The sequence below is a fragment of the Gracilinanus agilis genome, chromosome 1, assembly GCF_016433145.1.
Source record: "Gracilinanus agilis isolate LMUSP501 chromosome 1, AgileGrace, whole genome shotgun sequence".
Classification (NCBI taxonomy): Eukaryota; Metazoa; Chordata; class Mammalia; order Didelphimorphia; family Didelphidae; genus Gracilinanus; species Gracilinanus agilis.
The window spans coordinates 387668267-387689934 of NC_058130.1; the positions used below are offsets into that span (position 1 = coordinate 387668267).

The 21668-nt window shown below is 37.7% G+C and overlaps 1 protein-coding gene across 1 annotated transcript in view; it reads left to right on the plus strand.

Moving 5' to 3' along the window:
- The window catches only part of PDZD2 (PDZ domain containing 2), a 348778-nt gene that overhangs the window by 289472 nt on the left and 37638 nt on the right, over window positions 1–21668 (plus strand). Inside the window, exons 8-15 of the mRNA XM_044664497.1 lie at window positions 1156–1275; window positions 2163–2277; window positions 5980–6053; window positions 6452–6677; window positions 8419–8536; window positions 9899–10031; window positions 18386–18467; window positions 20591–20694. Of these exons, the coding sequence (XP_044520432.1) occupies window positions 1156–1275; window positions 2163–2277; window positions 5980–6053; window positions 6452–6677; window positions 8419–8536; window positions 9899–10031; window positions 18386–18467; window positions 20591–20694 (972 nt within the window). The remainder of the gene's footprint in view (window positions 1–1155; window positions 1276–2162; window positions 2278–5979; window positions 6054–6451; window positions 6678–8418; window positions 8537–9898; window positions 10032–18385; window positions 18468–20590; window positions 20695–21668) is intronic.

Genomic DNA, 21668 nt, shown 5'->3' on the forward strand with positions numbered 1-21668 from the left:
TAGCAGAGAGCTAAGCTGAATGCTTTCTTCAATATATAACTACCTAACTTCTTATTTATGTTGTAAATACCACACTCTGCTGTACACTTATATTCTGTGGTTGATATACTGAAAAAAAAAGGAAGCTAGAATATGAGTTGCTCACAAGTAGAGAGTATGGCATATATAGGAAAATATTTTCTTTCCTGTAGATGGATTAGAGATATCCTATAGCAGGCTTGGTAGAATGTTTTATAGAATGAGACTTATCTGGGTATATATGTGGTTTGTGTTTTTATATGGCACAAGGGTTGTGTGGTTATGTGTGTGTATGTGTAAGTAGGTGAAATGATCTTGAAATGCTGATACTTTCTAACCAAGGCTTTGACCTTGGCCTGAGGGTGCTATGTAGGATGCTTGCCAAATGAGAACCAGACCATTGATGATTGTCCTGCGTCCCTAAGGCCTTCAAGTTTCCAGATCCTAGGCTCCAGTCCAGGAAGCAAGGAATAGGCTTCTGTGGCATTCTGCAAAGAGAAGGGGAAAACACAGTGTTCTAATGGATGGAGTTCCTAGGCACAAATTACACGTGGATGGCACATGTTGAAGATGTTAATCAGTTCCAGCCATGGTTATCCAAAATACAGCCAACTAGACTTGTCTCTCCTGAATTCTTCTAGTGAAAATGAATGGGTATAATAGACATAAAGAGAAAGTATAAACTGTGTCCAGCGTGCTGAGATTTAAACTCTGGGATTTGCTTTTGGGTGATAAACAACTTCATCAAGATTTCAAGGCTGCATATTTTCATTGTTATTGAGATTCCCTACATTGAACATTGCAGACCCTTGATTAATTGGCAGACCATCCATAAAAATTGCTGTAGCACAAAAATTCATCACTCTGTGACTAACCTGGTGATAAGCCTCTCCAATGTGGGCCAGGCTGTTTCTCTGACAAGAAATTGTCTCACTCATCTCTGGGCCCTTGCTGAAGCTTCCCAGGTTGGGATAGGACCAATCAGAGCTTACATTCCCCTAAATTAATCTTGGAGAACTAGAGTAATCTGCACATTACAATGAGACATCAGAAGATAACTTGAATGGAACGAAAAGATCCGATAGTAGCAATATAAATGATTGAATTCTGACCGCTGTGCATTATGGTTCTATATAGGAATATCATGTTGTGAAGAAGTCAACTCGTTCCTTAAGCACTGCTCAGGTGGAATCCCCTTGGAGACTAGCTCAGCCCTCCATTATCTCCAACATTGTGCTGATGAAAGGTCAAGGCAAGGTGAGAGCTTTATAAAGAATGATTTTATTCCTCTGAGGAAATTTGTTAAATCCAAGGCTATTATTGTTTTGTTTTTACTTAAAAGAAAGATTAACTAAGAAATAATATTTTAAAATGTGACTTTTATATAGTTCTAAGTGTATCCCATGAAAATCCTTTTCTCCAAGCTCATGATAGAACGGAGCTGCTGTTTCTCTTTCCTTTCCTTTTTGTTTCCTGTCCTTTGACAGGTAAATAGTACCTCATTCAGGACACATGATTTGACTGCAGAATAGAGCCCACCATTTTTAAGTTTCTCATCATGTAAAGAAAGGCAGGGCCTGTGACCTCAGAAGAAGTCCCAATTAAGCCTTCTTGGTGAGCTTAATAGTTATTAATAGTGATTCCATTATTAGGGAATAAATGACAAGGACTTTTTAAATGGTTGTCTTAATATGAAGTGGAAAAGAATAAAACACAATAATGAAACTAATATAGCACCACAGTGGCATGAAATGATATTTCCCTATTCCTCAGAACCAATTTTAGTTCTCTAAAGGCAACATATGGCCATTGAGAAAAAAAGTTGATCACATGAGACAACTGGAGAAGAAAATGCCAGCCATAATTTGTTTCTAAGTGATTAGAATATTATATTTACTGAATTTGGGAATTTGATCATGTTAGCAATGGTTTCTGCAGAGGGAGCTTGGTATATTATCTCATTGTTGTCCTTATCTTTACTGAAATTATCTATAATTTCTATGATTTATTTTTGATAATTCTTTAGTATTCAATTATTTAGTCTCTAATTGATTTTTAATGCTTTTTTTTCAGCAGCCCTTTTTTTAAATATACTTTTTATTGTATTATGGTCAGTAAAAGTAGTCTTTCCTTTTTGGGACTAGGGTCTTGGCTTCAGTATTGTGGGAGGCCAAGATTCAGCCAGGGGCCGGATGGGCATTTTTGTCAAGACAATTTTCCCAAATGGAGCTGCTGCTGCTGATGGAAGACTCAAAGAAGGTGAGAGAACATCTCCTGAGATAGAATGAAAATTAGGCTTTGACTCATTGTGAACCTATGACTGCAAACAAATTGGGAAGACAGGACAATGCCATTGATATCCCCTCTTGACTTCTTAGGGTTTTACATAAGAAATCCCTGTTGATAAATAGCAAGAAACTTGTTCAATAGCAATGCAGTAACACTTTTCAGTTGGAGGAACTCCTTTGTGGTTCAATTTCATTGTGGCATTTTGTTTAATAATATACCAGAAACTAAGAATATTATTCCTTTATGTAAATAATGTAATCTTTTAAAAATAGTAGTTAGCATTGCACAACCCCTATTTTTCCATGAACAGATTTCCTTTCCTACATCTAAATCAGTATTTTCCATTTTTAAAAATGGTGTGAATATATTTTTTAAACTGGCTTCCAAAGTTACTTAGATATTGCTACTTTGAATCATCTGGTTTTTGTTGGCAAGGAAAGGGTTAGCTAGAGACTTTTCCAGAGTAAGAATGATGATAGAAATCTGTGCTCAAACAGGTGATGAGACCAGGCTTACTGCTTCCATGACAGAGGATTATTTCTTCATCTAAGAGGAAGAGTTAACTCTCTACTGGAGTTTTGGGGTTTAGTTTCAAAACAACATCAAACTAGCACAAAGCATTTATATAATAGATTACTAGCTTTCAGTTCATGTGGTTGAAACTCACCTTGCTTATTAGGGCAAACTAGAATGAGCCCAAGATGCAGGAAGACCCAATTCAGACTAGTTTAAGGGTACCTGATCTCCTTAAATACTATCTTGTGACATTTCTAATCTTTTCTTTATTTGTACGGTGTGAACTTGAACTAGTAACTTAACTTTTCTGAGACTTGGTTCCCTCGTTGGTAGAATGAGGGGGCTTGATGAGATGGTCTCTAATATCCTTTCAGCTCTGGAAGTATAAACTACCTGAGTGGACAAGAATAGGCTACTAACTGTGTATGAGGTCAAGGGTTTTTCATTTTTACAGTATTCACAGAATGAATCAAAGGATTATTGTTGTTCACTTCCTTTAGTTGTGTCCACCTTATTGTGACCCCATTTGGTGTTATCTTGGCAGAGATGTCAGATTAGTTTGCCATTTACTTCTTAAGCTCATTCTAAAATTAGGAAACTGAGGCAAATGAGGTTTCAGTGACTTGCCCAGGGTCCCACAGCTAATAAGTTTCTGAAGATTTATTTGAATTAAAAAATATGAGGCTTTCTGACTCCAGGGTTAACACTCTATCCACTGGGCTACCTAGCTGCTCCAAATCAAAGTGTACACTCATATTAAACAATTTAGGAAAAAGTGCTCTAATGTTCAAATGGAAAAAAAAAAAGGTGTGTCTAGGGTTTTTCCTAAAGCCTCTAGATTTTAAAAGCTCTGATCATCTTTGTTCTCCTATAATCAGGAGAAACAATTGAGCTTAGCACCTAGTTATCAAGAATAATTAGTTAATGGTTTAAATGGAAATGTGTTTTGCATGACTTCACATATACAGTCTTTATTAACATGCTTACCTTCTAAAATAGTGAAAAAGAGATGGAAGTAAGGAAGCAATTTGGAACTCTAAGAATTATAAAAAATGAATTTTAAAAATTGTAATTAAAAAAATAAAATATTCTTTAAAAAAGGAAGAATTAGTGAAAAAAAAATACCAAATACTGTACTTTAGTTGAATTCTCCCTAGACTATGTCCCTACTCTCTTCCATGGAGGTAGCCTCCCCAGCAAGATTTAGGTAGTTTTCTGGAACCTTTTGCCTTGTGTTCCAAGACCCACATACTAGATAGACCCAACTTCCATTCTGTGTATCACAATATTCCTAGTCATGGCTCTTGGAGTATATGTGGGAAGTCCCTCATCTAGGAAAAAATTTTCCCTTTTTCAACTGTTCTTTCTTGTTGGGTATTTTTTTTTTACTCTTTGTAGCTATGGTACCTAGGAATCATGAATATCACATGGTACACAATGAGCACTAACCTTCTGAATGTAATATTTAAATTAGGTTTGACTCAATATGAGAGTTAAAAAAATAATATTGTGGTCACTGTTTATAAAATATTAGCCTAAGTCAAAATGACTGTTAGCAGCTTTAATTTATAACAAGGTAGAGACAACGAAAGTGGGAAATATAGGAAGGAGACAAAGCCTGGTCTAGGATGACCAGCCCTAAATGCTGCTCCAGTGAAGTCTGGCAGGTGCTTTCCCAAGTCCCAATCTCCACATGGATTTCCTGGTAGTCCTCAGCCAGAAGTCCCAGTGGTGTCTTCAGCCAGAGTTTCACCAATGCAGAATGTCTCCAAGGAAAATTGTTTCTCTTTAGCTCTATTCACTGCTGCAGAATCCAAGCGAAGAGTCTCTCCAAAAGCCAAGGAAGGAAAAGGAGCCCAGACCATGTTGGTCTCTTCTTTTATACCTCTTTTCCCATGTCATTTCCTGTCTCTCCCCCTCTTCACAGAAACCAATTGAAGTCTTTCAATTTGCCAAGTACTGCCCAAGGGAGGCAGTGCTTGTGGCCTTTGGGGGTGTGAACTAGTAAGTGACTTATGAGCTCTCTTACCTAATGGTTAGCTAGCTACTAAGTAGGGGTATTTTAAGTTCTTGATTTGATTAACTAAAAATAGACAAAGGGAGAGTTAATTCTATCTTCACAAGACTCACAGCTCAGAATAATTGACAGTTCAAGCCCTTTCCCATTTTCGAATGAAATAACCAAGCAGCTCTACACATGCCTTGGAAATGGTTTTTGGTGAAGAAGATGTGTCTAGGAATAAAAAACTGACATTACACAGTGATCTAGATTAAAGCACACAGTGGTTTCCAAGCTCAATGACTAAATGCCTTTAAATTTGGGCAAAGGCAGCTAAGTGGCTAGTGGATAGAGAGCAAGGCCTGGAGATGGGAGGTTCTGGGTTCAAATATGAACTGAGACAATTCCTAGCTGTATGATCCTGGCAGATCACCTCACTCCAATTGCCTAGTCTTAAAACTGATAATCTGGTATTGATTCTAAGAGAAGATAAAGGTGGTTTTTTCTTTTTTAAGTAATTGATACAGGCATTGGAAAAGTAGATGGTTTCCATAGGAGAGAATACTTTGTTCTTTAGGCTTCAGGACATAATAGTTGACCCATTGTACTCAGAATCTTGTAGTGTCTTGGGCAGCTTGACCTCCTATACATGTAGGAGTAGCCTGGCAAATGCCATGTAGCAATACTTTAGTGTTGGTGACTTAAGTTGTTAGGTAGAGATGAAAAAATGGCCTCTGGCGTCGTCACATTGATTCCTGGCAATAGGGCATTTACTGCCAAACTGAGAATTTGACTAGAAAATAAAACCTAGACCTTGCACTTGAGTAGAATGTGAGCTGTGTGAAAGAAGGGTCTGTTTTGGTTTTAGTCATTTTATCCCCAAGTCCTGATGCAGGCCCCTAGCAGAGGGTTGATGAATACTTGTTGAATAAAATAGGTGATGTTTTTAATAGTTTGTTTTCATCAGAGATTAAGGTCTATAAGTGCTAATGAAGAACAAACACTCCTTATCATTAATTGATCTATTTTATCACTATATCCTGAGGGCTGAGGCTAATGCAAATGGGTTGGAACAATAAAAGTCACTTTATGACAAAAAATCAAGTATTCCTGTAAGCTCTGTTGAATGTTAACTTGGTCTTGCTTTGGTTTATTAGGGGATGAACTCCTTGAAGTGAATGGAGAATCCCTACAGGGACTGACCCACCAAGAAGCCATTCAGACCTTTAAGGTAACAGAATTATAGCAGAGACCTATTCATCTATTTTTTTAAAAATTGATAATTGTTTCTTTTTTATTATGAATTAACAATCATCAATAAAAATAGATATTTCATTAGACAAAGAACACCAGAAGCTTGAATGAGAAATTACCTTGTCATATAAAGTTTGTTTTCAGGAAGCATATAAATACATATTTATATGCACATAAACATGTTACATATACTTTAATATGCCAAAAACAAACCTACTTTCTTTTCTTCTGTGAATTAAAAAAATATTTTGTTGATGTCCTTTTTAAAACAACTTAATATTTCCTCATTGTTTTTCAATTTTGATGATATTGTTTCCCCCTTTTGATACAAACATACTTTGAATTCTGACTCAATCAATGTTCTTTTTTCCATAGCAACTCAAGAAAGGTGTTGTAACCCTTACAGTACGCACAAGGTTAAGAAGCCCCAGCCTTACTCCATGTCCGACACCCACACTAATGAGCCGATCCAGCTCCCCAAACTCTAATACCAGTGGAGGAACTCCTGCACCTGGCTCAGATGAAGGAGATTCTTCTTCCCTTGGTCGTAAAGGCCCAGGACCCAAAGATAGGATTGTCATGGAAGTCACACTCAACAAAGGTGATGCGATGTGCTCCCCAGTAGGTCCTGTTTCTTATAAAAAGTATTTAAGCCTTTCTCATCTACTTCTCTCTTCCTTTTGTCCTGAATTCCAACTGACAAATTGAACTGTCATGTGAAAGTTCCCTTTCCTTGCCTGGTGAAACAACTAATCTGCCCCTGGAGCCCCATGGCACCCTCTCAAGAGACCCTGGGATTCTAAGTGGTGCTTAAAGGCATTGTAGTAATGGAAAGAATCCTAGTGGCTTATACCTCAGATAAAATACATTATATCGGGGCAGCTGGGTAGCTCAGTGGAGTGAGAGTCAGGCCTAGAGACAGGAGGTCCTAGGTTCAAACCCGGCCTCAGCCACTTCCCAGCTGTGTGACCCTGGGCAAGTCACTTGACCCCCATTGCCCACCCTTACCAATCTTCCACCTATGAGACAATACACCGAAGTACAAGGGTTTAAAAAAAAATACATTATATCAGACATTGAATAATATACTTTGTAGCATCTGGATTTTTATACAATAAAGAATATGAGGCCATTTCTCCTGGAATAACATTGTTTATTAACAGAAATATGTATCTGCTAACAAAGAATGGCTCCTTCACTGGCCTCCTAAGTGATAAAGAGTGCAAAGTGAGTCTTGCCTCTTGCTTATAATGGATATTGTGTCCTTTTTCTGATTGACCTGACAGTTCTCATTGGTAGATATTTGAAAAGAGGAGTTGTATTTAAAGACCTCAACTTCTCCCTCATTACTTCAGCACAAGAGAGGTGTGTCCTTGCTGGGAAAACTAGCCCAAGCTTTCACCAGCCACTTGGCTGGACTACTGTCACAATTCAGTATAAAATGTCCATAATTATATACTCTAATTCTGAAGCTAGAGAGAGGATTTTAGAAATTGCTTTTCAAAATTAATTCAGCCAGGCTCCATGGCATGTGCCTATAAATCCCTGCTCTAGGGATCAGGGAAAGCTGGTGGCTTGTTTGAGCTCAGGAGTTTTGAATTACAGTAGAACTAAAAACCAATGTGATGTCAGAACTCAATCTGGCACCTTTTATGGCAGACCTCAGAGAGTGGAGGATACCAGGCTGCTTAATGAAAGAGCAAACTAACTCAGAACGAAGCAGGTCAGAATTCTGGTGATGGTGGGCAATGAGATCAGGCCCATGAATTACCATTGCCCCTGTAGCCTAGGTGAGATAAGAAAATCCAGGCTCAAAAGGACAAGAATGTAAGATGATTACAGTTATTGGTCAGTTATTCATGAAACTACATGGTTACCAACTGAAAGGTCACAGACAATCCCTGAGTTCATTCATTCTCATGATTGTTTCTGTCCTCTGCTGACCCTGCATAGAAGTACTTTTGGAAGAGTACAATAACCAGAAGGTCAAAAGTTGAATCTAGGAGGGAGAGGCTCAAAGAACTTCAGTAATCAATTCCTGAGTAAGCCAATGTTGGGTCATTTAAGAAAACAATAGACATTTGGCCTCCAATTCTACAATGACTCCTAATTAATAGAACATCAGTTTTTTGGGAAAGTGCTAAGGGCTGATAAAAGGCTAAGTATGTATTGGTTCATACTCTAATTCTAGCCACAAAATGAGAAGTTATTGGAGAAATGGGGAATTTGTTCCTTGAGCCTAGGTAGGTATGTGATGTGGTTTCATTCAAAAGGGATAAAATTGTTTTCTGTTGTGTATGTTTTTCCCCCCATTTATTTCATTTATATTCTGCTTTTCACAGAGCCAGGAGTGGGATTAGGCATTGGTGCCTGCTGTCTTACTTTGGAAAATAGTTCTCCAGGCATCTATATTCATAGCCTTGCCCCAGGATCGGTAGCCAAGATGGACAGTAGATTAAGGTAAGGTATGAGCTTGTTAGCATGGGACCAATAAGTCTGTTCCAGAAATCCTTAGAAACATGACTTTCATACATCAGGGCAATGCTCAGTTATTTAGAAATGCATATATCTAGTGATGAGATCTAAACGTAGTGAAATGGATTGAATTCATATCTTGTAGAATCATTTTCATTATAGTATAGTGGTTGTTTGTGTGTATGCATATATGTATATGTGTGTCTCCAAATGTAACTTCTCTTATATTCTGACTGAAGAAAATGTTGAGCCAAGTGATGAAGCATCCAGACAACACCATCTTATGCTTAACTGTCCTCATCCCAATTTGTTTGGTTGTGCCACTTGGAGATTTGTTAATGGTACCTGGGGCAAAGCTATGCTGCACTCTTCATAACAAACAAGCTGGCAAATACTGCAAGAAGGTACACTGCTTAGGGTTCTTCATGCCTCTATAGCCATATCATATTCCTCTTAGTTCTAGGTGACCTAGGGTAGGTTGAGGATTATTAGAATATTCTTACCTGCTTCTGCCTTTTGGATTTCTACTAATCCCTTATAGCATATTATTAGCTAATTTTTCTTCTGAATTTCCACATAAAAAAGAATCAACAACTTGTCCAAAAGCACATTAGCAGATTTTTTTTCCTTGATTACTAAAATTACATATTTTCTTTAATGACATCCCAAGATGATGATCCTTTTTTGAATGTTTCCATATGTCTGGAGCCCACCAAGTGTACATATATGAATTTTTATATAAAAGAGTCTTTGTTTTATAAAACTGACTTTCCAGCCTCTAATTTAAAAGGGAAATAGCCAGCTTGTCCTAAATTTTTCATTAGCTCAAGTTTGAAATGATTTTGCAAATTTTTAGCAAACTTTTTTGAGCTTTTTTCCTATGAATTATATTGCATTTATCATTTTAAGATGTTAGGAATGAAGAAATCAATTGTGAGAATTATTGTGTTTATGCTGAAAATGTCAAGGTGAATAGGCATTGCCCTGTGCCATCTTCCAGTCTAATTTGTATTGGGTTGACTTTATAAATGATCTGCTATGGTATTAGTACCCATGGAGGAAATGATGCCATTGTTCAACTTAGGGTTTTGGTGAGAAATTTGCTTTGGACATATTTCTGAAGCATGCCTCTTGTCTCTCAGCAGAAAGTTGATGGACATTAGGTGTTAAATAAGACATAGATTTTTCAACATTTCCAATGTGTAGTTTCATTTTGCTGAACTATATTTGTTGCAGCAATATCCAATTGCAAGAGGAAGTGATTAGAAAATATCCTCCCTTCCACCAAGAAATCTCTTTTAAGAAGCCTAGTACTAACTTAAATACTGATTATGCTTGCCTCCTCAGCCGTGGTGACCAAATATTAGAAGCAGATTCTGTCAGTCTCCGCCATGCTGCATTAAGTGAAGCCTATGCCATTCTGAGTGAGTGTGGCCCAGGACCAGTTAGTCTCATCATTAGTCGGCACCCAAACCCAAAGGTGAAGTATGGAATTCTACTCCTGGGGTTTCAAGAGGATGTTTTGTGGATTTCCCAACCAAAGGGCATATATTTGGGTGTACTTAGTGAAGAACAATGATCACTTGATCCTGGCCCCTCTGCCTGCAATGAACTTGCAAGGTCCCCGTTATGACCAACAGAATTATGCTGAATGTTTTATGTAAATGGAAGAATTACCTTACTTTACTTACAGAAAAGTGTGGAAAAACACTATCATAACCCCAAATCCAACTGCTACTTCCAAAAGTGGAGGGCAACAGAAAGTATTTCTAAAGTTGACAAGACTATCCAAACACCAGATCTGTAAATCAGACAGGACTGACTGGGGCTAGTTCATTTTGAGACAGCAGGAAAGTTTGGAAAAGGAGAAGAGTCCAAACTGGACCATGTGGAGATACGAACTAGATGTTGGCCTTATCAATATTATGTTTGGTAGAAGAGAAGTAGAGAAAGATTGATGGTCATCCAACCCTTTTTTTTTAAGCATATGGTGATTTGGCAGTGTCATAAATAATTGTAGAAATATTGCCATCATTTTGGGAAATAGCCATATCTTCATGTGGCTTCAAGAATTGGCCAGGTTTTTCACTTAGCCAAATATATTAAATTATGCATAGCAATAAATAAAAATGTTTTCCAAAAGGTTATAAAACCTTTCAGACTCTAGCTAGAAGTAGTATGATTATTATGTTGTTATTTTTGTAGCTATTACAGAAAGGCAGCACGCATAGTATAGTGTACAGTAGATAGAGGACCTGCCTTAAGTCTGTTAAGACTTAAGTTTAAAGACTCCCTGTGATACATGCGGCTCCACAACCTTGAGCAAGTCACCTAATCTTGGGCAACTCTAGGCAATTCTTTAAGACTAGAGAAGATAAAGTCTTGCTTTGGTAGAAGAAGTTTCCTCACAAAAAAAGTTCCCTATAACAGTGAACTCACAGGTCCAGTCTCTATCTCTAATAGCATATCTTTATGATCAAATTAGTGGTAACTTTAAATATATATTTTTCCAGTTACATTTAATAACAAATTTTAACATTTCCAAAATTTTAAGTTCCCAGTTCTTTCCCTCCTCCCTGCCCTGAGATGATAAGCAATTTGATTTGAGTTATACATATGTAATCATGTAAAACACATTTCCACCTTGGTCATGTTGTGGAAGAAGTCTCATAAAAACAATAACAAAAACAACAAAATGACACAAAGAAAATAAACTATGCATTCAGACTCTCTCAATTCTTTAACTGGAGGTGGATCACATTTTTCTTCATGAATCCTTTGGAATTATCTTGGATCAGAGCTAAGTAATTCATAGCTAATCTTCATACAGGAATTAGGACTAAATACAATGTTGTTTTGGTTCTGCTCACTTCACTTTGCATTAGTTCATGTAGAAATTTCCAGGTTTTTCTGAAATCATTCTGTTTGTTATTTCATATAGCACAATAATATTCCATCACAATCATATATCACAACTTCAGCAGCCAATTTCACATCAATTTCCAATTTTTTGCCACCACAAAAAGAACTGCTGTAAGCATTTATGTACAAATAGGTCTTTCCCTTTTTAATTTTTTGATCACCAGTGCTAACTTTTTGATGATAAGCAATGATTCTCTGAGGGGAGAATAAATAAATAAGTGCAATAAGGGCTATAACTAAAGTATTTTTTTCATAAGATTTTGTGCTCATGGTTTGGAATTTAATTTTGTCTCAACTCCCAGACTTAAGTGATAAACTTGAACAAGTGAACTATTGAGCATTTTTGTCTTTATGTCTGAGCATTTCTCTAGCACTGTAGGGCTAAGTTCATAAAATGCTCCATCAGAGAGTTTGAGAAGAAGAGGTTTCCTTCTCTGAAGGAGAACTTTAGTTTGTGTTGGGGGACATAAGAGTTTGGGTCCAGGAAATGATCAGTTTCTCTTTTGAGGTGTGTTTCTGCCCTCCCCACCCCCCTCCAAAAAAAAAAAAGGTTTGGTTTTATAAGCTATTAAACATTGGACTTCAAATCCCTTGGATTGTGGGTCTTAATTCCTCTAAATTATGAATGCAATAAATAAAACTGGTTCTTTCAGATAAACCATGTAGTGGAACTTGTTTTTAAGATCATTTAAAAATCAATCCTGGTGAAATTTTATAGTAGACTAATATGGAGCAACTTCTTGCCCTGTACGATTGAAGAAATATTGTGTTTGATTTTTAAAATTCATATTGCTAACCAATGGAGAGGCATTACTGAATGTAGATTAGCATCATAATACTGTATTAAAATTCTAAAGATCATAAAATAAAAGTAAGTTAGTTTCACATGTTCCTCCACAGACTTAAAAAACAAAACAAAACAACCAACCACTAATATTCATTCTAAGACAAGAATGGCGAGGGCCAGGCAGTTGGGGTTGGCAAAGATACTGGAACAGTTTACTATTTCCTTCTCCAGTTCATTTTACAAGTGGAGAAACTGGGGTAAACAGAGTGAGTTGACTTGCTTAAGATCACATAGATATATGTCTTATGTCTTAATTCACCCATTTTTTGTTTTTCACTTGTTGCAGTGTGATTTTCCCAGGGTTACACAGCTAGTAAATGTTGAGACTAGTTTTGCACTCAGGTCTTCCTGATTCCACACTAGCACTCTATCCACTGTGCCACTGAGCTGACCCTGACCAAGAAGATATGACTCAATTATTCTACTCTTCAGCAAAAATTAAAGTTCTAGTGGTTTGCAGCCAGCAGCAATTTAATGCAGGTTGGACTTCATAGCCTTTTCCAGGAAAGCATTGAAGCATGACAGTTGTGAAACTTAGCATATCTTTCGTCAGAGCATCACAGCAGAGTTTGACAGTATTGTGAAACTGCTAAAGGACTGTGGCCCACTAATAAATGCATGCTAGTTCATATTCCTATTCCCAGCAGAACAATTTCTCATGGTAGATGGTGCTGAGATACCTTCATACATCATAAGGATATCTCAGGAAAAGTCAGAGTGTATCTCAGGAAAATGAATTCTTTTCATGGGCTTCATCTCCCTGGGAGGTTAATATGATGCTCTTAGCTGTAATGCTATCCAGGATTTTTGTTATGATCAAAGTTCCATTTTTTTCCTTTGATATATTTTCATGTTGCCCTAGCTTTCAGGACAATAGTACATTCTGTTACTGAACATATGTCTCAGTACTTTTTATGTTTTTTCCAAGTCAAATACCACAATGATTTTCTTTTCTTCTGTTACTCATAAAGGTTGTTGAGTTGCATTCTGGGATTAGTCAAATTATCTGAAGCCAGAGTGGCTGAGGTGTTGGACCTGTCTCTAGCTACTTCTATCTCATGTGAAGTGAAGTGGACAGTATGTCTAAATTGTGTTTTCTGGAATGAAGGGTAAATGGGTGGGTCTCACAGTGTGTGTGGGTTAGAACTCTACAAGAAATATTTCACATGTTTAAAAAAGTCAACAGGATTATTATTTTTTCTTTTTTCATGTCAAAGAAATAACTCTTAAACTTGCAAATGTTGAAAGTGTGGAATCATGGTAAAACCAAAACCAAGTCAAAAACCAGCCAATGTTTCTAAGGCTGATATTTTTCCTGGCTCTTTCATTTAAAATTAGACTTAGTCTTCACTAAGGACTATATACTTGGGGATTATATATATTTTTAAAAATACTTTTACAAGTATGTTTCTATGAATTTGAATAAAAATGTTGGATATGAAAGTCAAGATGTGATTATGCTTTTTTCTTTGGTACTCAAATGTAATCTCTAGTATTTAAATCAAGATACTTAAAAATTAAAGCTCATATCTGGCTTTTTCTCCAAAATATTTCTTTAATTTCTACACGTTATTTGGGTACTTGAAAGAGCCAAATTAAGGCAAAACCATGTCTTCTCTGCTTTTGTATTCCAAAATCACTTTCTGAGAACATTCTAATAGTTCAAGCACTGAATATTTAAGTATGTATATCATCAAGATAAGCATGGAAAAGATTTTCCCCAAATTGGAACCCACTAAAAATTAGTCTACATTGCCTGCCCTTTGATCCAGCCATACCATTGCTGAGTTTATACCTCAAAGAGATCATAGATAAACAGACTTGTACAAAAATATTTATAGCTTCACTCTTTGTGGTGGCAAAAAACTGGAAAATGAGGGTATGCCCTTCAATTGGGGAATGGCTGAACAATGTGGTATATATGCTGGTGATGGAATACTACTGTGCTCAAAGGAATAATGAACTGGAGGAATTCCATGTGAACTGGAATGACCTCCAGGAATTGATGAAGAGTGAAAGGAGCAGAGCCAGAAGAACATTGTACACAGAGACTGATACATTGTGGTAAAATCAAAAGTAATGGACTTTTCTACTAGCAGCACTGCAAGGATCCAGGACAATTCTGAGGGACTTATGGAAAAGAACGCTACCCACATTCAGAGAAAGAACTACAGGAGTGGGAACACAGAAAACAAAACAAAACAACTGATTGAGCACATGGGTTGATGCAGACATGATTGGGGATGTAGACTCTAAACAACCACCCCAGTGCAATTATCAATAATATGGAAATAGGTTTTGATCAATGACACATGTTAAAACCAGTGGAAATGCACGTCGGCTATGGAGGGTGGGGGTGGTGGAAGAGAGAGTAAGACCATGAATCATGTAACCATGGAAAAATGTTCTTAAAAATAAAAATTAGTCTACTAAAGATAAATTACCCCAGTTTGTATTAAGAGGCATAGATTCAAGAAATAAGGAACTAATGATATACCACTATATTTCTCTGCAGTTAAACAATATTTTTAAACATTTATTAATATTTATTTTTTAGAAAAGTTAACATGGTTACATAATTCATGCTCTTTTCCCTTCACCCCCCGAGCTCCCCCTCCCATGGCTGATGCACATTTCCACTGGTTTTAACATGTGTCATTGATCAAAACCTATTTCCAAATTGTTGATAGTTGCATTGGTGTGGTAGATTCGAGTCTACATCCCCAATCATGTCTGCCTCAACCCATGTGTTCAAGCAGTTGTTTTTCTTCTGTTTCCACTCCTGTAGTTCTTCCTCTGAATATGGGTAGCCTTCTTTTCCATAAATCCCTCAGAAAGTTAAACAATATTATGTTCATGACTGGGCATACTTTAAGGACAATGGGAAGCAGTAGGGTGTCTAGAGAAGAACAGCCAGAATCAACCAATGAGCAAGTATTGATTAAGTACTTACTAAGTATTAATTAAGTACTTACTATGTGCTGAAGAGTCAAAAGCAGGAAAAAATATTACTTGGTCTCAAAGAACCTCATTGGAAATGATAAGATGATGAATGACCTTGAAGTCTTGCCATATGATCAACTGAAGTAACAGAGGGATATTTAGACATAACTGCCTTCAAATGTTTGAAGACCTCTTAGCTACAGAAGAGTTCAGACTTATTCTGCTTGGCCCCAGAGAGAAAAAAGAATGAGAAAACATGTAGTAGAAGTATCAAAAGGGAAATTTAGATTCAGTATAAAGGAAAACTTTCCAAGGCTTAAGTTGTCCCTATATGGAATGGATTGCTTGCAATAGGAAGTAGGTTTCCTCTCACTAGAGACTTTTAAACAAAAGCTATATATGTGATCACTTTGGTGGTGGTAATGGGGTCTCTTGTAGAAGGAATTCTTTTTAGGTTATAGGTTAGACTAGATGGATCACTAAGGTATCCCAGATCTGAAATTTTGTCTTTTGTCAACAAATAATAGGAACAATAATAAGAGATTTATATAGCACTCTAAGTTTTTTAATACTATCTTTTATTTAATTAATTTAGAACATTTTCACTGTTGCTAGTAGAGAAGTCCATTACATTCACTTTTACCACAGTGTATCCATCTCTGTGTATAATGTTCACCTGGTTCTGTTCCTTTCACTCTGCATCAATTCCTGGAGGTTATTCCAGTTCACATGGAATTTCTCCACTTCATTATTCCTTTGAGCACAGTAGTAGTATTTCATCACCAACAGATAGCACAAGTTGTTCAGCCATTTCCCAATTGAAGGGCATACCCTCGTTTTCCAGTTTTTTCCACCACAAAAAGTGCGGCTAGAAATATTTTTGTACAAGCCTTTTCCTTATGATCTCTTTGGAGTATAAACCCAGCAGTGGTATGACTGGATCAAAGGGCAGGCAATCTTTTAGTGTTCTTTGGGCCTAGTTCCAAATTGGCACTCTTAAGTGTTGAAAGCTCTTTCCATACAAAAAAATCCTGTGAGATCAGTACTATAGGCAATTCACATTTTGTAGGCAGAGAAAACATGGCGTAAAGAAGAAAACTGATATGGCTAGGGTCATACAGTAAATGTCAGAAGCAAGGTTAGAACCCATGACTTTCTGATCTTCAATCCAGTGCTAGTAAGGAGCCCTCCATAGCTCTGCAGATAATTGTTATGGGAGAGTGGAAGTTTGGAGTTGGGATATTCAGCTCTCATCATCAGCTGCTTAAATAGAAGGTTGGGAAAAGAAATTCATTTTGGTATGTTGTGGCTTCTGGGGGTAGCATATAGCAAAATAGATTAAAACATAAGCATACAGAAAATTTTGATTGACATGCTCCATTATAGACCATCCTTCCATTTAAGCAATTGAGAGAAAGTGTGGTCCCATAGCAAGAGGGCTATATTTGGAGATAGGAAATGGTAGAGGAGACTTCTGAGGCCAATTGGTCCAACCTCCTTATTCTGCAGATGAGAAAACTGAAGCCTAAGGAGGGTGAGTGATTGAGCCCAGGGCCACGCAAGTATGAAGCTTCAGAGATAGGATTTGAACCCAAGCCTTACCTGAGTTTGGATCCTATGTCTGCCACTTAACTATTTCTGTGATTCTGGGATAGTGACCCAACCTTATGGGTCTTAGTTTCCTTATTGGTAAAATGAAGGAATAGATACTTTCTAACTCTCTGTCTTGTTCCCTTCCCCTCACCTTCTCAATTCCTCTTCTCCTCTTCTCTCTCCCTTTGTCTCTCTCTACAACTCCCCTTCCCTCTTCCCACCTTCTCTTCCCCTTGCCTCCTCACTATATACACACATGTAAAATAAATGTAATATATATATATACATACATATATAAGTAATATACATTCATATAAATCAATACATGCTTTTCAATCCTAATGTGACAATAAAAGTTTCCTAGATTAGTGATTACCCACAGATAACAGTGTTTCAGGTCCTATAATGTCATTTTGGTTTAAGCAAAGAGAGTCCATTCTGAGTGGGAAATTGATGTCCAATGTTAGGGGCTTTCCAGGACACAGGATCATGTTCGCAGATGGGATTGAATGAGACTATGGGTGGTGGTAGAGGAAGATTCTCAAGAGGGAAGAGTCACAAGGACCAGAAGAGCAAACCAAGATTAATGGAAAGAATCAAAGTTTAGAGTCCAGAAAAGACAAAAAGGAAGGTTACCAGGGGCAGCTGGGTAGCTCAGTGAATTGAGAGCCAGGTCTAGAGATGGGATGTCCTATGTTAAAATCTGGCCTCAGACATTTCCCAGCTGTGTGACCCTGGGAAAGTCACTTAACCCTCATTGTCTAGCCCTTACCACTCTTCTGCCTTGGAACCAATAACCAATATTGATTCCAAGAAGGACGGTAAGGGTTTTAATTTAAAAAACAAACAAACAAACAACTTACCCCAGGCCTTAGAGATGGGAGGTCCTAGGTTCAAATCTGACCTCAGACACTTCCCAGCTGTGTGACCCTGGGCAAGTCACTTGACCCCCATTGCCTACCCTTACCACTCTTCTACCTTGGAGCCAATACATAGTATTCACTCCAAGACAGAAGGTAGGGGTTTTAAAAAACAAACAACCAAGCAAAAAAAAACAAAAACTTACCAAGTCATCTCAGTCAAAGTACTCTAGAATGAACCTCATAATAAAGGAAGATCTTGATGTGGCCAGAGCCTCCTGAAATCCATTCCTTAGGATAGGAACTAATGCCAGGGCCTGAGTCATCCTGAGCCTCCATGTTAGAGCAGGTAAGATAATGAGACAGCCATTGAAGGTAGATCTTAACAATTCGAGTTAGATATCAAATTCATTTGGGGTCAGATCTGCAAGAAAGGAATTGTCCACCCTGGTTTCCTAGGATCCCAAAGCAGGGATTTTGTAATCTGTCTTTATCATTGTCTTTTTGTTGTGTCACTAAGCAATTAAAATGATGAATGATCATGAGATTTAACTTTGCCATGGGTTTGCTTTTCCTACATGTCTATTGCTCATTCTCTGAGCTTGGCATCTTATGTGGAGCAAAAACAAAAACCCAAACCACTAATTTCTGTTTTCTCCTCCAATTCAGGTTTCTGAACAGGAGATGGATGAAGCAATAGCTCGCTCTACTCACCGGGAAAGCAAAGAGACTAGTTCCTCCCAAGTTTTAGGTATGGCTGCTGCACATTTACCTCTGACATTCAGGGCTCCATTGCTGATCATTTCCTTGTGGAATAGTGAGAACTCATAACTGGGCTGTTAGCATCCTTGCAATTCCTAGGGCTCGCAAAAGTAGCTTTTGCAGCCACTTGTGAATTTTGAAGTGATGGCTGGTATGTTTTCCATTTCTTAGAAGTAATCACATAAAGAGCTTCTAATATCTGTTCTCAGAAAATTTTCCATAAATGAGTCTTTTAGGTATTTTGTGCATGATACATTCAAAGTGGGATAGGTAAAAATAAACTAACATGGAAATGATTTATTCTTCTCTGCTTATAATGTACCTCTCCATCTATAGCAGTGATTCCCAAACTTTTTTGGCCTACCACCCCCTTTCCAGAAAAAATATTACTTGGTGCCCCCTGGAAATTATACAACTATTTATTGAACTCAGAATAGAATGTAATACAAAAAAAGTATGGCCATCACTGCTTCACTGGATCGCTGCAGCACCCACCAGGGGGTGGTAGCGTCCACTTTGGGAATCACTGATCTATAGGAATAGAAATGTTTTATATTTATTGGTACTTTTAAATCCTAGTGAGCCATGACAGCTAATTTCCATAGTCTCCACTTTACAAATTAAGGTATCGAGATTGAGTATATAGCTTAAAAAAGGAATGTGAAACCAGTCACTGAGTTTTAAAATAAAATATTTTGCAGGCTATATACCTACGAGATTTCAGAGCCGAACATTTTGTTGATAAGAAAGCAGTACTTAAGAAATGGTGTTGATTAGAAAAAGAAGAGACCTAGAATCTTTTAGATGTTATACAAAACCCAGGTTATCTATAACCAGAATTAGCTTATTAAAAATAAAGACATAATTGCGTGTGTGTGGGGAGGGGGGGGGCAACTAGGTAGCACAGTGGGGATAGAGTGCCAAGCCTGAAGTCAAGAGGACCTACGTTCAAATGTGACCTCAGATCGTTCCTAGCGATTTAATCCTGTACAAGTCACGTAATCCTGATTACCTAGCCCCTGCTGCTCTTATCTCAGAATTGATAATAAAGGCAGAAAGAAAAGGTTTTAAAAATAATAATAGTAATAAAATAATAATAAAAATAAAGGCATATCACTGATCAGCCCAATATATTATTCAAACCCGCCTTAGTACGATGCTGTCACAATCTTCACATTTGTACTTTAGCATTTATAAAGAATTTGGATCATCATGTTGCCTAGGATTTGGGTGCCATACACAGCATATCCCCCATGATCTTAGTTTGAAACCTGGGTTCTTCCCTCTTGGTTAATCCCAAAGGGAAGAGATGTCCACTTTGTGGAGCTTCCTGATTTTCATGGTCTGCTCAGGTGGTATTTATGCATTCAGCAACCAACATTGATTGAACTACTACATTGCAAAATACAATACTGGATGCCTGTGGAAGGAGGAAACAAAGGGCATAAAACATGTTCCCCACCCTCAAGGAGTTTGCAGAATAATAATAGACAACAGAAATGTATTCAGAAATGGCCCACCCATAGCTCCTTTACCGGTTTGGAGGGAGGCTCTATGGGTATAGAATATTGTATATGAGGTCACTTTTTTTTGTGGGTTTTTTTTTTTTGTTGTTGTTGTATTGATCAACTTTGTTGATTTAATTTTCTCTCTTTTTTTTCTTACCTGGGAGGGGCAGGGCTATAAAGGAAAATCTAGGTGATATAGAAAGGAAAGATATCAATAAAGAGCTGTTAAAAAGAAAAAAGGAACATGGCACTTTAAGTTAGAGAATAAGTGCCATGTTACTAACAAAATGCTATAGAAGTTGGGACAGATTGGCCATTTCTAGCTGGGGTAACCAGGGAAGGCTTTATAAAGAAGGTTGCATTTGAACTGGGTCCTGAAGGATAGTGATTGGTCCCATTTAACAGACCAAGATGGGTGGGGTGGGCATTCCACATAGATTGCATAGAGACATGCCTCTGCATATTACATATCAGTGGGAGTTCGGCAGGGAGAGGAACTTATTCCTTGTAGTCATATGCCTGCCAGCTGTAGCTTAGGTCATGAGCTCCCTAGGGTGGTCTGCCTAGTTGTTTTTGACTGCATGGTGGCTTATTGTCTGCACAGGTACTCCCCTGAAGAGTCCCTCACTTACATCGAAGGCAAGACAGGGAGAAGGTGCTGCCTCACTCAGCTGGACCATGAAACGCTTCCTGGAGCCAGCAAGTCGGGTAAAGGGGTTTAGGCCAAATCAGCATCTGGCAGTTCTGCCAGGGGGCTTGGAGGGATGACAACAGAGATGGCACGCTTACATGACTTATAGATGACATAAATCTATGAGGAAAGCACATGTTAGCTGAGAGAATCAGAATTCAAAAAGATCTTGACAGGCTAGAGGGATTATTAGGTCTAATGAGATCAAGTAGAAGCAAATGTAATGTCTTGCACTTGTCTTCAGAAAAATCTAACTAGACCGGTATAGGATAGGGGAGATATTAGCTCTGTGGTATGTCATGTGAAAAGATCTCAAGATTTAATGGACTGAAATCTCAATATGAGTCAATGTGGATGTGGCAGCCAAACATGCTGTCATCCTAGCCTGAATCATCAGAAGCTTAGTGTCAAGAATTAGGGAACTTATAATCCTATTATATTTGGCTTAGTTACATTTACTAGTGTATCATACCTAGTTCTGGGCACCTTATCTTTAGGAAGGACATTGACAAACTGGAACCCCATTCAAAAGATGACATCCAGGATGATGAGAGAATTTATAAGCATGCTATTAAAAGATCAATTGAAGGAACCGTGGGAATGTCTATCCTGGAGAAAAGACTTCTAGGTCATATGATCATTTTCTTTAAATGTTTGAAGAGTTGCCATATAGAAAAGGGATTGGTTTTCTTTTCCTCAGCCCTTAGAGAAATAGGATTAAAGTGGTCAGGGGAGAGAAGGGAGAGAATTGCATAGACTTCAATTCCGGGTGAAGGAAAACCTAACACTTAGAGCTATTTAAAACTACAGAGAATTTCCCTGGATGGTAAAGTTCACCATCTCTTAAGGCCTTCAAATAAAAACTGGATGACCACTTGTCAGGGATATTGTTGAGGGAATTCTAGCTTCATATATGGGTTAGACTTGACTGATTACTTCCAAATCTGAGTCTGTGATCTCCAGGAGCCTTCCTATTTGGTACTTTTATTTA